The sequence below is a fragment of the Temnothorax americanus genome, unplaced genomic scaffold (assembly GCF_048541705.1).
Source record: "Temnothorax americanus isolate GAGA-0224 unplaced genomic scaffold, ASM4854170v1 Scaffold23, whole genome shotgun sequence".
NCBI lineage: Eukaryota > Metazoa > Arthropoda > Insecta > Hymenoptera > Formicidae > Temnothorax > Temnothorax americanus.
In genome coordinates, this window is record NW_027509371.1 from 1,207,203 (window position 1) to 1,221,847 (window position 14,645).

Genomic DNA, 14,645 nt, shown 5'->3' on the forward strand with positions numbered 1-14,645 from the left:
ACTATTTAATATCCGCTGCGCACTTTTCGTCAAGAATATACATATATATAGGGATCGTTTGTAGAACCGTGAAAAAGTTTTATTTTCTAGGCTTACATCATATGATTATAACGTATTAAATTCATCGTAAGACTTACACGATACGAACATTATAACTAGCGATCACTGTGATAAAAAAAAAGAGAGTATGTATAATAAGAAACGCTATATTTTATCTATCACGAATCTCCTTCAACAATAACGTCAACGTGGAATCCACCGATCCGGCTGACTTGAGTCTTCGTTCCAGAGCTTCGAAGTCCGTTCTTTCGAGCCACGTTGGCGGATCGCTCTCCCTCGACGGCAGAGGACACAGCAGCCTTTCGACAGCGGCGCACAATCCGCACCACTCCCTAAATCCCAGTGGTTGCGTTACGTCTCCTATCACAGACTTCATATAAGATCGTTGTTCGTCCGTTAATGCCTTGCCGACCACTTCCCGAAGAGCCTCTTCGACGTCGCTCGGTGAAATGCGTCGCGCGCTGTGCAACGCCTCTTCGTTAAACTTATTAAATATTCGACCGAATATCAGCTTTCTTCCCGACGTGATGTACGCATGCTTGCTGAGATACTGAAGCGACGTTAATCCTGTAACGATTACATCGTCATGAATGAATTCCAATCGATGAGATAAAATAGGTAAAAAATATACGGCATATATATATATATATATAATGTATCATAAGTTATAAAATACAAAAGTTTAAAAAAATAATAGCTTGCAGGAACGTCTTGTCTAATATCTTTTGCTTGTTTTAATAGAATCACATTTTGAAATATCGATACACATTTGTATATATCATACAAAATAATAATAATAATAGATATAAACATACCACGAAGACTCTGACTGTCGAGCAGTTCAAATCGCGCCGTTTGACGGGAGAATATCCGGGGAGCGTTTTCCACCGATGGACCGGCACTGGTTTGACGAGATCCGCGCGAGTACGTATCACCTTTCACCCGCAACGCTTCCTCTAGTGCGATCCGTCTCTAAAACGAATTGATTTATAGACAAAATGTTTACTGGCTGAATTTAGATCTATCTGTTTACCTTGGTTGAGAATTCCGTCTCCACCTTGTCACGATCTAGCTCTCTGCACAAGTGCTTCAAGACGTCTGGCGCAAGGAAACTCGGAGGCATCGTGTGACTCGTTGTCTGCGCGGGAGACGTTCTCTTGGGAGACGTCGAGGAGCCATCGACCTCGCCGGTGTTTACGTGAAGCCTGTTACGGTTCATTAAAGAGATCATTCTTTTTTTAAATGCTCAATCAACACTTCCCAGGTAGTCAAATGCTGTGAGTTTGCTGCCATGTTGCCAACAAATTAATCCAACTAATTTTGACAAACTCGGGACAAGGTGAGACAGCATTACCCAGATAGCCAAGCGTGATAGAGCATATTGAGCAAACTAATGCATTGCATGTGTTTTCATATATTTTCTGTAAATTTTCTGACATCGAAATAGAACACGTTACAAATACTTATACATGCAATCAGTTGACGCAATTAGTTTGCTCAATCAATATGCTCTATCACGCTTGGCTATCTGGGGTATAAATAAACATAGGATTAAGGCATGTAGATGCGTATTTTTTTTTTTGCGGATACTGACGACGATCGCCGCGATCCATCCCCGACCTGCGAGACCTGCGTCACCGTGGGCTCGAGCGGATCGCGAACTTCCGTTTGTTGGCCGTAAGTCGAAGAATCCCTCCTACACTTTCTTTTACGCAATCGCTTTCCCCGTCTTCGTGTAATTGCCGGTTGCTGCTCGCTGTCGGCCTCTTCCTCCGCGTTTCGAGACGAGCTCTTTCACCGATAAGCGACGGTAATATCATTTTTCAAGTGACAGAAAATGTCCAACGAGAAAAAGGCGCCATGTATCTGTCTCATCTAAGGAAAGAAATAGACTTACCGTTTCGCATTTTTCAGCGATAGGCGAGGGAGGTGACGGAGGAGGCAGCACTGGCACGGGTGCCGCTAACGATTGTTGTGGCCGCGAGATCGGTTTGCAGACAAATATCTCGCTTTTCCGAGGCGTAGGCGGCAGTTCCAGTGTGAGAGCGTGCCAGCTGAAAGTCTCATTTTCCTAAAACCCGGACAAACGGCCAATAACACCTTCGCGAACGAACTCAAATAAAGACAAACAAAGAGTCGCTTCTATAGCTTGATCGCCGCTCCAACATGTAGAAACGTTTAAGCATTCCTTCAGGATTACAGGATCTACTCATGGAATGGGTGTGCTATTACATAAATTAGTTCGTTAATTTTGTTATATCCTACATCTAGTATTTCGTTTAGATTTCGTTATATTTTCATATCACGATAATTTATAACTATTCTCTTTTGTATGCCTATTTTTATTAGTGTGCTTGTAGTGGATTTCTATATTATTTTAACTATAACAATTATTATTTTTAGGTCGCTTTATCGTTTGCTCTTTGACGAGGAAATTTAGAGCGCGCAGTAAGCCGATCTGTCTACGGCAAAGGCCGGAAAAAAAAGGTACCACCAGCGGCGATAAATCGGGGCAGAGATTCTGTATCTGACACCGACCACCTGCTGATTCTGCGAGCTCGTTCGGAGATCCAGGACCAGGGTGGTGCGCTCGCGCGGATTGCAGGTCACCGGCAAATCCTCCTGGGCCGGGCGGCCAGTTAACGCCGTTGGGCCGCTGGCGAGCGTGGGCGCCGGGGTCAAAGGTCGCGAATCGGTTTCCGTGTATTTCCGGAAGAGTTCCTCGGGCACCGCCGAAGCGGTCATCTCGGCATTGTAACCATCGCCGTCGCCGCCGCCACCTCCGACATTTCCAGCCGTGGCCTCGCCTCCGCCTCCGCCTGCGCCCACTGCCAGCAGGCTCGTCCGTATCATCTCCATCTCCTCCGGCAGTAAAAGAGCTTTTCCCTCGGTCGCCTAATGAAAAATGTATCGTGAAAAAATGCGCGAGTGTCGCTGGGCGACACGCCGAAATTTGTGAGAGAGATGATAACAATTTTTCCAGTTTTTTTCCCCCTATAGCCTTCGTAAAACGGTTGTTTACATTAGAGCTCTATTACTCTGCATTAAGGTACAAAGTGGATGAGACATTGGAGTCTCGTATTACTCTAGTGGGACTTTATTCGGTGTAAAAGAAATATGTATAAAATTACTCGAATAGGAATGAAATGTGTTTACACATTTAAATTTTCAAGTGTATAAAAACAATGAATTTTTTACAATTAGTTAGAGAAATTGCCATTTAAGGTTTGAATCTATTGTTAGGCTGGTAGCCTATAACAATAACATTCTGTGAATTCGTATAGCAATTTTAAAAATGGCAATTTCTCTAATTAATTAAACATTACGTGTCCTGGTACAATAAACATATTTTATTCTTGTTTACGTAACTTGACATATATCTTGTACAGCGTCATATCCGTCTTTTCTATGTACGGCGGATGAAACTTTTTTACCCATGTGTCCTTAGCGCGACGAACCACCTCCTTCGCCTCGCAATCCGCCGGATGGTTGCACAGCACCGAGCAGCCGTAAGGATAAGGATTAAAGAGGCCGGCGAACGGTCGAAGGGCGAACGGTGCCGCTTGGGTACAACCCGATAATTCCACGCTCTGGATATATATATATATATATGTGATCTTTGAATAAATAAGAACAGGGGCTGACGTAAAGGGATGAAGCCGAGCGCACGTGTGGCGCCCGCCTCGGTTTCGCTAATATATATAGCTTCTTTTCTTTTATCTTCACCTTGGGCTTCGGTCTGCGAATCGGCCGAATTCGCGCGGACAGGAGGCCGGTCGCGCTCGCCATCCCAGGCATTCCGTTCCGCGTTCGCGATGACGGGGTTAATCTTTAGCACCTTGCGCGCAAACGAGCCGCCCCACGTCCGTTCGTTACTGCCTTTCGGTACCACATCGGCACGTTGCTACGCGTGACCGATGGGTCGATCGCGGAGAAACTACGGCTCGCATTCGTGGTTACGCGATCACGTACTTTGCTTCTCCAGTATTATACCAATACCTTACGCGACATCGACAATGAACTTCCCGTCTTCCCTGGAAACTTTAATTCCCCCCCAAAAAAAAGAACGTCGATATATCCATACAAATTAGCGAGAGCGTTTTATCGCGGAGATTGTAATAGCGTTGCCGCAACATTAGAATGTCCGTCCTCAAGGAAATTGCGGAGTGGTGGTTGTTTAACAAATTTATTGTCTTTTAAACAGTTTAAACGATACTTTCGCAATTTGTTTTCGTAAGCTACAACAATGGCCATTTAGATCTTCATCTGCTCGTCCAGCCATGGATTCTCCTGCATGTGTCCAGGATATTTCTTCCTGTACTTGAGACCGGTCACGAGGGTGGAGCTTCTCGGGAACGCCGTTTTGCCGTTGAACATCGTGTCGGTATCTGAGATAGAGAGAGAGAGAGAAGAAAATTATCGCCGATTAAGCGTCGTTAAAAAGTCGTTCGTAAAAGTACGCCGTTGTAAAAGCGGCGCGGCAAGTCTATAAATTCCGCGGGACGTCTCACCTGGATGGAATCGATGATAATCCTGTTGGATGTGCAAATTCTTGGGCAAATCTACTTTGCGCAGCGCTTCGTACGGCGTCGTGCTGCTAACCGGTGTTGAATAAAACCGCTTCAGGTCCCCTACGCATGCGAGATTCACACTTATTCATTGTCAATTGGTCGATTCCTCGCGTCAGGTTGGCGCGAAAAGTTCGTCGATTCTCATCATCGAGCCTTGTATTAATAGGAAAAAAAAATTAGAAAAGTCAAGTTTAAAAAGGAGATTGGAAGATGGATCTCTAAATAAATAAGAAAGAAAAAAGTTGGAAAGTTCGCCAATTTCGCCTCGATATTGCCGAGATTTTTTTCTACGATTGACAGATACGACGAACCTTTGACGCTTGCTTAATAAGGAGAAACTATTTTTTTTTTTTTTTTTTTTTTTTACGCTAACCGATACTCTCGATAGTGTAAAGCAGCGAGTTCGGAATGGAATGCTTAAATTCCCCCTCGCAGGCGACGAACAGTTTAAAGCGAAGGACAGGATCCTCGAGTTTCGTGCCGTCGTTTTGGGGGATGGTTTGACTATCGCAGATTCTCTCGATCCTATCGGCCGCGTCTTCCGGGGGCTCGTAGGCCTTTTGCGGCCTTAGAAATCTGAAAGCAGGATATATCTACATTCGCAACTCGATCGCGCCTTCTCGCGATCGTATTTAAAATTCGGCAACGCGAGATTTCTCGGTGTAAAGCAATTGTCGAGTAATTTAGAGCCGTAAAATAATTCTCCTCGAATTTCTTATTCTTCGCGAATGATGTTTTGGTACCTGTTGAAACGACAATCTCGTGAATCTCGAAATGAGGGATCCCTCATTGAGGAGTAGGACGGAAAAGGGAGGAGGGGGGGTGGTGAAGGAAGAGTTTTTTATTATTTGTGTCAACGAATATTCTGCGTTACGAACGTCTTCTCGTCAATTCGACGATTTCCCGCACCCGCGAATCGTGACGTTCGTTCGGACTCGCGCCGAATTTTTCGCAGTCCGCGAAAGATCGCTCTCCCTATCTCTCTCTCGCGATGAAATTCGTCGTGACGCGCGAGAGGGAAGGACAAAGGACAAAGGTCCTGGGAGGGGGGTGCGGAGGAAGGAGCGGGGAGGAGATCGATGCCCGTCCGCCGTCCGGTGCTGCCACCGCGCGCGTGGCTCTCCCTCTCATTGGACGGCGGTGAAGATCGGCGCGTCCGGGTGCCCCGCGCCAAAACTCGCGAAACGACGCCGGCACGGGCTCGCTTTCGTATAAACAATAATCAATAATCAATCTCTCTCTCCCCGTTTATCGCAGGCACCGCGCGGCGCCGATCGCGACCGCCTCTCCCCTAATGGAGCGCGTCGACTCTCGAGGAGGATCGCTCTCGTCAGCGATCGTTTCGCATCTAGCCCGAAGAGTCACCTTTCGTCGATTAGTCTGCCGGGTCTGCCCGTTAATTGCGAGAAGGGAAAGATTCGAACGGAGAGTCTTTCCCGCGATTGTATTTGATTTCCTCGCGTTCCCGTAGTCGACGAACTCGATATCGAGCCGAATATCGTTTCTTCCACTCTACGACTAGTTGCGACATTTCGCGTAGAAATAAATCTAGACGTTTTCTCCCCCGACCCGTCCCCCTTCTCTGCCTACCGCTGCCGCCCTACCCGCCCATTTTCCGCTTTTGAAAAACTCGACGCCGATTCTCGCGCTCGGTTCTGATATTTAAAGGAAAAAAAAACTCACGCGAGAGACACATATGAACGTAAAGAAACCTGACGACAAAAACACGAACAGAAATGTAAACAGCAGGCGACTCGACAATCGCGGTCGAGCATCATTTTCTTTACTTTTTTTTTTCTGTCGCGCTCCGACTTTGAGATAGGAACGGAGGTCGAACTTTAAAAGTCGGAGCGGAGCGTCAGGAGCGGTACTCACACAGTGGCACTCAATTTTTCGGGGGACAGCGAGACCCGCGCGCCGACGAGACATCGCGGGTCAATATCACCGCGCGTCTAATCGGATTAATTAGAATAACGAAGGCAACCCAACGAAGATAACAAATGTGGTCGATCAAGCGGACTTTTGGGCGGGAACTTCAATTGAAAAATAATCGTCTGTATACCGCGCGCGAAATCCGAGACATCGACAAAGTGAAATTCGTGGAAACAAAAATCGTTCGCTTCTCAAACAGGATATTTGATTTTCAATATTTGTATAAATAATTAACCGCGTTCAAACAAAGGGGAATTCACATCGATGTGGGATAAAACATCATTAAAAGCTAACGGCGAACCCTAAGAACAAATAATTTTTGAATTGCAAATCCGACATTTCCAAAAGGGGAATTTGTCCCGTGAAAAAAAAACACGTCGCCCCCTTTATTGACGAAACGTTCGATCCCATAATCCTCGGGTGATTAACCGAGATGAAAATTTCCCATGGTTCGGCTCGCTCCGGGTTCGATCGATACCCTTGACGTAGCTGCGGTCGCTCTTTTCGCAATAAGGTGTAGCGTCAGCGCTTGAAAGGTGTAATTTTAGTGGACAAGATTGCATATACGGGAATCGGTTTATCTTGGTGAAATCGATCAGCTACTTCATCGGGTATATATCGCGTCTCGTGGCAGACCGCTGAGATCAAGGCGACCGACGGAGCGTCAGGAGGGGGGAGGGAGAAGCGAGGACGCTTGGCGCACGCCGCGCACGGCCCTGAGGACCCGTCAGTTTCGCCGGGCGATTGGCCGAGGCACGGGGGAGTGGTGGTAGGAACGGTTAACATGGCCGCGGTCCGCGGTGCGGCCACCGTTAAGTCAGACAGCGCCGCGACGTAAGGCGAATTTCACCGTACGGGCTGTACGGCTGCGCGACGCGAGGCGTTACGGAGTCGTGTCGGAGGCGACTGGCGAGCAGCGCGCGCTTACCCGCGGGCGGCGAGCGATTCCCCGGCGGAGTCGATCCGCGCCTTCACCACCACCCTGGTGGCCTTCCCTTGGCCGCTCTTGTGCCGGGCGATATCGCGACGCGTCGCCGCGGCCGTCGCGGTCACCTGCGAAAAATGAACGACGTCTCGTTAGTTACGCGCGTGCCGTCGTCGCCCACGAGCAGCGGGTGACTCTCGCGCGCGCGCGTGCGTGCGGGACGCGAGTGGCGCGTGAAACGACGCCCGGGAGTGATGGAAGTGGTGCGCGTGGGTGTCCGGGTTATATCGTAACTCACTGACCGTGCCGGCGGCGAGGATAGCCGATGTGCTCTTCAACGCGCTGGCGAACGAGCCATGCCTGATGAGCGCCGCCATCTTTTCCACGCTCGTTGTCGTCGTCGTCGCCGTCGCGGTGTCAATAGCGGCAGAAGCAGAAGCAACAGCAGCAGCGGCGGCAGCAGCGGTTGTGGCGGCGGTGGTGGTGGTGGTGGAGGTGGTGCTGGTGGTGGTAGCGGCAGCAGCAGCACCAGCGGCAACAGCGGCGGTAGCCGTCGACGGCAACTAGAACTGCGGCAGTGAGCGTTAGGGGGCGCACCCGGCAGTTGCGCTTGTTGTTTCCTATCCGCCGCCCGCCGCCATTTTACGGTCGCCATTGAGAAGTGAAAACCCTCCTAAATGTACGGGACCGAGTGAATAAAGCCGCGGTGTTTGCCCGCCCGTAGCGCGAAATCCCCTCGTGCGCGCGGGGATAAAGATCGACGAACGGTGCCGCCGTTCGAGTGTTGGACTAAATGAGTGTACGGCGTACGATGGAGAAGCCATGACGCATCCGTCGCATCAAACCAACGGCGCCAGCCTGGAGGACTGCCACACGAATTTCTTCGCCCTGGTGAGTGATCGTTCGCGTTCGCGCGAGCGCGCTCGCGCTCGTTCGCGATTCCGCGTCCGATTCCCGATCCTGCCGATCGTCCCCCGGGATTCGACGGTCGAATTTCCGCGAGATTTGAAACTTGGGCGAACGCGGAGGCGATCGCTGGAGAACGGGAGCGAGGGCCCCCCCAAGGTGGCCGCCGCTCTGCCGCCGTCGCCGCCGCCGCGCGCCGCCGGCATCCCGCGGCTCCGCACGTCACCCGTCGCGACGACGCGAAGACGCGAGGACGAGCGACCGAGCGAGCGAGTAAACGAATGAACGAATGAGCGAGAGAGAGAGAGAGAGAGAGAGAGCGTGTGCGTATGTACGCGTATGTGTGGATACGATGACCACCGTCGCGCCCCGAACGTTAACCTATATTCGCCGCGGCCGAATGTCTCACCCCCGTTTCGCCGTTGTTGACGTCGACATCAATGTCAACGTCAACATCGTCAACATCGTCAACATCGTCAACATCGTCATCGCCGTTGCGTTGGCTGTCGCTCGTGCTGCTGTTGTGTACCGCCGGAGTCCTTCCCCCCTCCCCGCCGCCCGTCGCTCCGCGGCGATCCCGTGCGTGCGTAATACGCACGCACGTACCTACGTACGTACGTACGTACGTACGCACGCACGCGTGCATTAGTGAGATTTGAAGTTTTGTTGTGTCGAGCCAATGTCACGCCTGATTCACGTCAGTCGCCAAGTATTACGGTACGTTGTACGAGACGGAGAAAAAGAGATTCGACGAGCGAACGTGCGTGCGTGCGTGCGAGCGAGAAAGAGAGCGAGAGCAACGAGTGGGAAGTGCGAGGAAGGGGAGGAGAAGTGACCGCGAGAGAAGAGCGGAGAGAGGGCGAGAACACAAGCAAGCAGGCATCAGGCACGCCGTGTCCCGTAGTCTCGCTCTCTCTCTCTCTCTCTCCGTCTCCCTCTCGCTCTCTTTCTCTCTTTCTCTCGTCCTCGTAATATCGCGCTCGTACCTCCGAGCGCACACGGCGAGAGATACACGATTCTCGGTATCGGTCGAGAGCGGGGTCTTTTCCAACCGCGAAAATTCCGCGGAGAGAATCGCGTTCCCGCTTCCCGGACTCTTTTTCACGAGCGCGCGAGAAGGAGAAGGAAACGGCGGCGGCAGCGGCGACGGCGCGAGAATGGATAGCGGTGATCTCTCTTTCTCCCTTCCTCCCTCTCTCTCTCTCTCTCGTTTTCTTTCTCTCGCGTAACATTCCTTTCGCTTCAGCGACTTGTCGCGAGGGAGGCAACAACGTGCGGCGTCTCACGTCGCGCGTCGCGTCGCGTCGCGTCGCGCCGGCCGCCGTGGCATGAAAACTGTGTCAGGCGATTTTACAAAGTTCGCTCCTCCGCGCGTGGCGCGTCGAGGCGAGGCCTCGCCTCACCTCGCTATATGCCGCCGTGTTCGCGTTTTCGGCGGCCGCGATTATTTCCGCGAAGACGCGGAATCGCGACGGAGCGCATGCGAGATTGGTTGTTACGCGTTCTATCTATCTATCTACCTACCTGCCTGCCTGCCTGCCTGCGCGAGAGAAGGCCCCCTTCGCGCCTCTCTTCCCCCCTTGTTTCAAGCGAGCTATCTCTTTCTTTCTAGCTCGCTCATTTCGCGCGCGCGCGTGCGTGCGTGCGTCTCACGTATACACGCGCCCGCGCGCACTCGACGCACAGGCTTAACGGCGAGGCGGACGCATTTTTCTGCCGCTCGTTGCTGCATCTCGCGTTCCCACAGAGTTATAACTAAACGTCGCTGCGAGCGGACGACGCGCCTTCGTTGTTTTCGGAGCGCGTCGCGCACCTTCGGCGCGTTACGATTTACATACGTTTTACGTTGCGATAGCTGTGGTACGACAAAGTCGAGATCCTTTCGGGCGTTCGTTGAAACGGCGGAATTGGAAATGTCACGATAGAGCCGCTCGCGGCGATTTTACAAATTTCGAAAGTAAAATAGTCTCACGTATATCTCTTGCCTAAAAGGTAGTTGACGCAAAGCAGATGACAGGTTGAAGGTACACGCAATGACCGGATACTTTTCTTTTCTCACTAAGGGACATCTCGACCACATTCATTTTTTTTTCTCCAGAAACGTGCGAATTTGGAATATATCGTAAAGAATACATATCAATTTGCGATATAGTAGATGAATTCAAGGACGTACAGATAAATGAAACACAAATATGAAATGTTGGTTGTAAAAGATAGAAAAAATTTTTTGGGATACGAGCTATTACAGAAACATTAATAAAAAACGTTAATAGAAATAAATATATCGATATCAGTGATCAAAATATGAATATATGAAAAGTCGGAAAACTAGGCCAAAATAATGAAAAATGGAAACGGTACAAAGAATTTTTTTAATGCCAATATTTAATAGGGTAAGGAGTAAGGAGGGGCTATTTGAGTCAGTTAAAGAAAAATCAGACTAATTTTTATATAGAGAGAACGGAGCTTTTTGTCTTGCTAATTTTTTAGCCGATTTTTTTTTAACCGACTCAAATAATTTCTTCTTCTTACCCTACTTATGAAGATAACCTTCGATACAGACGCAATATAATCGCCGATTAATATTAACATAATTTTATGAATTATCTGAACATAAAACTTCGTACGAGGAATAGATAACGTCAACTTAAATCGTGCATATTATAAAATTATCGGAACTGAGAATTTTTTTTTTGTGAACGGTAGCAAATTTTTTATATTCGGTTTCGGGCGAAGAATTGTTATAAAACACGCGAAAACACGCTTTTTGTATGTTACAACTTGGAATATGTTGCTTATTGTCGCAGAATTTAACTGCAAGACGATTTTTTCGCAGGTAGTGCGACTCGATAAAACGAGCCGTTTATCGCTGTTGAAAACATTTAGCGTGCGAAATCACTGATAAAGAAACTGCTCGATTCTTTTTGCGACATTGTCGCGCGACACACGTGCCCTATCGTTTACTAACGGTTGATATATTTGTTGTGCTCCGAAATCAACAGCGAGCTCGCGCGACGATCGCGTGTTTTTCGAAAGGGAGGGAAAAAAAAGATATATATACGTCCGCTCATTCGCATATTTCACATTCGCGAAATTTGCGCCTGTAACATGTACATTTTTTACAATGTATAAATGTAAAAAGCCGACAGAGATATCCGATAGTTTTATGCGGATGCTCGGAGTTGCGCTTTAAACTGGCCGCTCGCCGTTTCATTGAAATTCCGACGAAGCCGGCCGCTTTCGGAGCTTTATGAAAACCGCGCCGCGAGCTATAATTCGGCCCGTCGGCGAAGCTGGCGAGTGTATTTTATTGGATTAAACGCGATATAAACACAGACGAATTTATTTCAAAATCCAGCGAAGCTGTGTTTGATCGCAATGGTAGCGCAGCGGCTATTGACATCCCAATTATTTTCTTTATGCCGTGCGAACATGTGCATATGAGAATTAACGATATTTGATTATAGATGCCAGTCACAAACCAATGACTCGAATAATTATATGGATGAAAGAAAGGAGAAGCATTGTGAAGCTTTCGTTGACGGATAGATTGTGCATCAGCAAATTATTGCTATCGCGTATAAACGTGCCTTCGGTCATAAGGTTTTACTTTCAATCGTATCTTTGTACAATCGGAAACTCGAAAGTATAATAAATTCACGTTTTTGTTTCTTCGACACAAATTAATTCGCGTGGATGATTCGTGGAACGCGTGCAGTCATATATACATATGCCGCTTAATTAATATTTAACATACGAGTGTCAGAAATCGATTTGCATAAAGTCGCGACGCCACGTTTCCGAGTAAAGGAGGCACAATTAGTCGACAATTTTTAGAGTTTGTTTAGAGCCGATTAGCATTCAATAAGAATTGTAATGTACGATCCCCACGTGTCGGGATTGATGCGTCACGATTATTCCCTCCGCTTTTATTCACGCGACATAAATATTTTTTCCCCGGCGCCTTAAAGTAAACGGAAAACAACTGCATACATTACGGCACAGAGGAATGACGTAAGCGTATAGAGAGTGCGCGGTGATACGTATACGTAATCCCATTATTATTAGCATCGTCAACTCCTAATTACTTAAGAGCCCGCAATTCTTTTCTCCGTAGAGTGTCATTTCAAAAGACTATTGTGTCCTTTCTGGAATAAAGTTGACGTAAACGCCAGAATTGTCGAAAGAGACAAGCCTGACGATGCGAAACGCGTAACGATTAAGTTTAATTATAAGACGACGTGTAACACCGGTGGATGATGTACACACGCGAGATTTACATACCGTCAAACGTCGCGAAGGAATCGCTCGTGGCAGTTTTTGTGCCTATACGGTGGCGTGTATTCGCGGTAAATAAAACTCGAACACGGTGTGGGGCATGGCACGTAAGAATATTCTCACACAGTGGTACTCAAATTTTACGCGGGGTACAGCGACACGCGCGCGCCGACGAGACATCGCGGGTCAATATCACCGCGCGTCTAGTCGGATTAATTAGAATAACGGAGGCAATCCAACGAAGATATAACAATATGTGGTCGATCAAGTGGACTTGGGCGGGAACTTTAATTGAAAAATAATCGTGTGTAACCGCACGCGAAACCGAGACATCGCGGATAAAGTGAAATTCGTGGAAACAAAAATTGTTTAACTTTTTAAACGGGATATTTTATTTTCAATATTTGTATCAATAATCAACCGCGCTCAAACAAATTCACATCAATGTGGGATAAAACATTATTAAAAAGCTAACGAATTGAAAGAACAAATAACTTTTTGAATTGCAAATCCGACATTTCCAAAAGCGAATTTGTCGCGTGAGGAAACACGTCGCCCTTTTATTGACGAAACGTTCGATCCCATAATCCGCGGGTGATTAACCGAGATGACAATTTCCCATGGTTTGGCCCGCTCCGGGTTCGATCGATACCCTTGACATAGCTGCGGTCGCTCTTTTTGCAATAAAAAGGTGTAACGCCAGCTTGAAAGGTGCGTAATTTAATGGATAAGATTGCATATATATGGGAATCGGTTTATCCGTCGTCTTCGTCTTCTCAGCCTCGTAGCGGTCGTAGCGGCGACGTGTGTTGCGATCACATTTGGTGCGGCGCGGTGGAAATTACATTGGTGAAATCGATCAGCTACTTCATCGGGCATCGCGTCTCGTGGCAGACCGCTGAGATCGAGGCGACGAGGCGACGAGGCGGTATTCCCACCGAAAATTTCAGATCGCACGCGTGAAACGTATTCCGCGCGCGTGAATCAATCGGAAGTGATTATGTAAATGCGATCACTCCGCGCCCGCCGGTCCATTAGCCTCTCGCGATCATTAAATCAATGTTTGTCGATAATTGGAAGCCCCCTAATTCTGAAGTACGCGAGCTTGATATTAAAAGCTTTTTTAAAAGGTTATTAAATGCTATTAAAGTCTTAATAGAATAGAATTAATTTATTACTTCAGCGTTTACAGTCAAGAAGGGACTTGGTTTACATTTTTTTCTTATCCTCACTCATCCATTCACACCTTACAACTATTTATGACTAGACGCCACTCGCTATACTTGTATCCTTGTAATTTATCCAACGGTTAAAGTCTTAATAATTAGTTAATCGAATTGACACAGTAAGGTTTATTAACAGCTGATTTCAAGATTATTTCACGTCATTTTAGAGATTCATGTTTTATTACTGAGTTTATCAATTATTCAACGGAGGAAGATGATTTTATGAAGAATGTCCATTGGATGCTGCTTGAATTGTTGAATGCGAGGGAAAAGTAACGATTTTATATGAAAAAAATGTAGATTAAATTTTCTTTGTTTATACTACACTGAAGAACAGTTTCAAAATTGTTTATTTAATTAAATAAGGTATTTCTTCACTACTTAAATATAGCCACCGTTGAAACGAGAGCTCGACGCGGCACAATGTCAATGAGAGCTGCGCGAGCTACCGATTTTCGAATTTCTGTCGATCCGATCGTGTCTCCGAAAGCGAGTCGTCGTGTAAAAGAACGTTTCGCGTCCCGGCACTCCGCGGCTAAATGGGTCGCTCTCCCCTCAGCGGATCGCCGATAAAAACGGACCACCCTGTATACGTCTTTATTCGCGCCGCGGGTTTGGGAACCGCTGGGGCAACTTTACGCGGCCACGTCGTAGCGTTCCATAGCGACTCCCCGCGTTCTCGCAGGCGTAGGTACGTCAGGCACGCGGCGGCGGCTTCTCGCGCGGCACCGACGAAGTCACTCGGCT

General features: G+C 47.9%; 3 protein-coding genes across 6 annotated transcripts in view; 1 reads left to right on the forward strand and 2 right to left on the reverse strand.

Moving 5' to 3' along the window:
- Positions 1 to 77: 77 nt before the first annotated feature.
- Positions 78 to 4,089, reverse strand: LOC143898277 (uncharacterized). Its single transcript, XM_077407636.1, has 8 exons — positions 3,787 to 4,089; positions 3,495 to 3,650; positions 2,599 to 2,955; positions 1,958 to 2,131; positions 1,655 to 1,851; positions 1,094 to 1,265; positions 876 to 1,032; positions 78 to 627 (listed from the first exon to the last, which is right to left on the reverse strand). Exons 1-8 carry the CDS (start codon positions 3,856 to 3,858, stop codon positions 212 to 214), a joined length of 1,701 nt encoding a protein of 566 aa, XP_077263762.1. The 5' UTR covers positions 3,859 to 4,089; the 3' UTR covers positions 78 to 211.
- A 141-nt stretch (positions 4,090 to 4,230) lies between these two features.
- Mrpl50 (mitochondrial ribosomal protein L50) lies at positions 4,231 to 7,926 on the reverse strand. The gene is made up of 5 exons (XM_077407649.1): positions 7,791 to 7,926; positions 7,492 to 7,616; positions 5,005 to 5,207; positions 4,572 to 4,691; positions 4,231 to 4,448 (listed from the first exon to the last, which is right to left on the reverse strand). Exons 1-5 carry the CDS (start codon positions 7,863 to 7,865, stop codon positions 4,315 to 4,317), a joined length of 657 nt encoding a protein of 218 aa, XP_077263775.1. The 5' UTR covers positions 7,866 to 7,926; the 3' UTR covers positions 4,231 to 4,314.
- A 66-nt stretch (positions 7,927 to 7,992) lies between these two features.
- The window catches only part of Skd (mediator complex subunit skuld), a 32,633-nt gene continuing 25,980 nt past the window's right edge, over positions 7,993 to 14,645 (forward strand). For all 4 annotated transcript variants that reach the window (XM_077407617.1, XM_077407619.1, XM_077407620.1 and 1 more), the window contains exon 1: positions 7,993 to 8,379. In XM_077407617.1, coding sequence (XP_077263743.1) covers positions 8,311 to 8,379 — 69 coding nt within the window. In that variant the 5' untranslated portion in view covers positions 7,993 to 8,310. The remainder of the gene's footprint in view (positions 8,380 to 14,645) is intronic.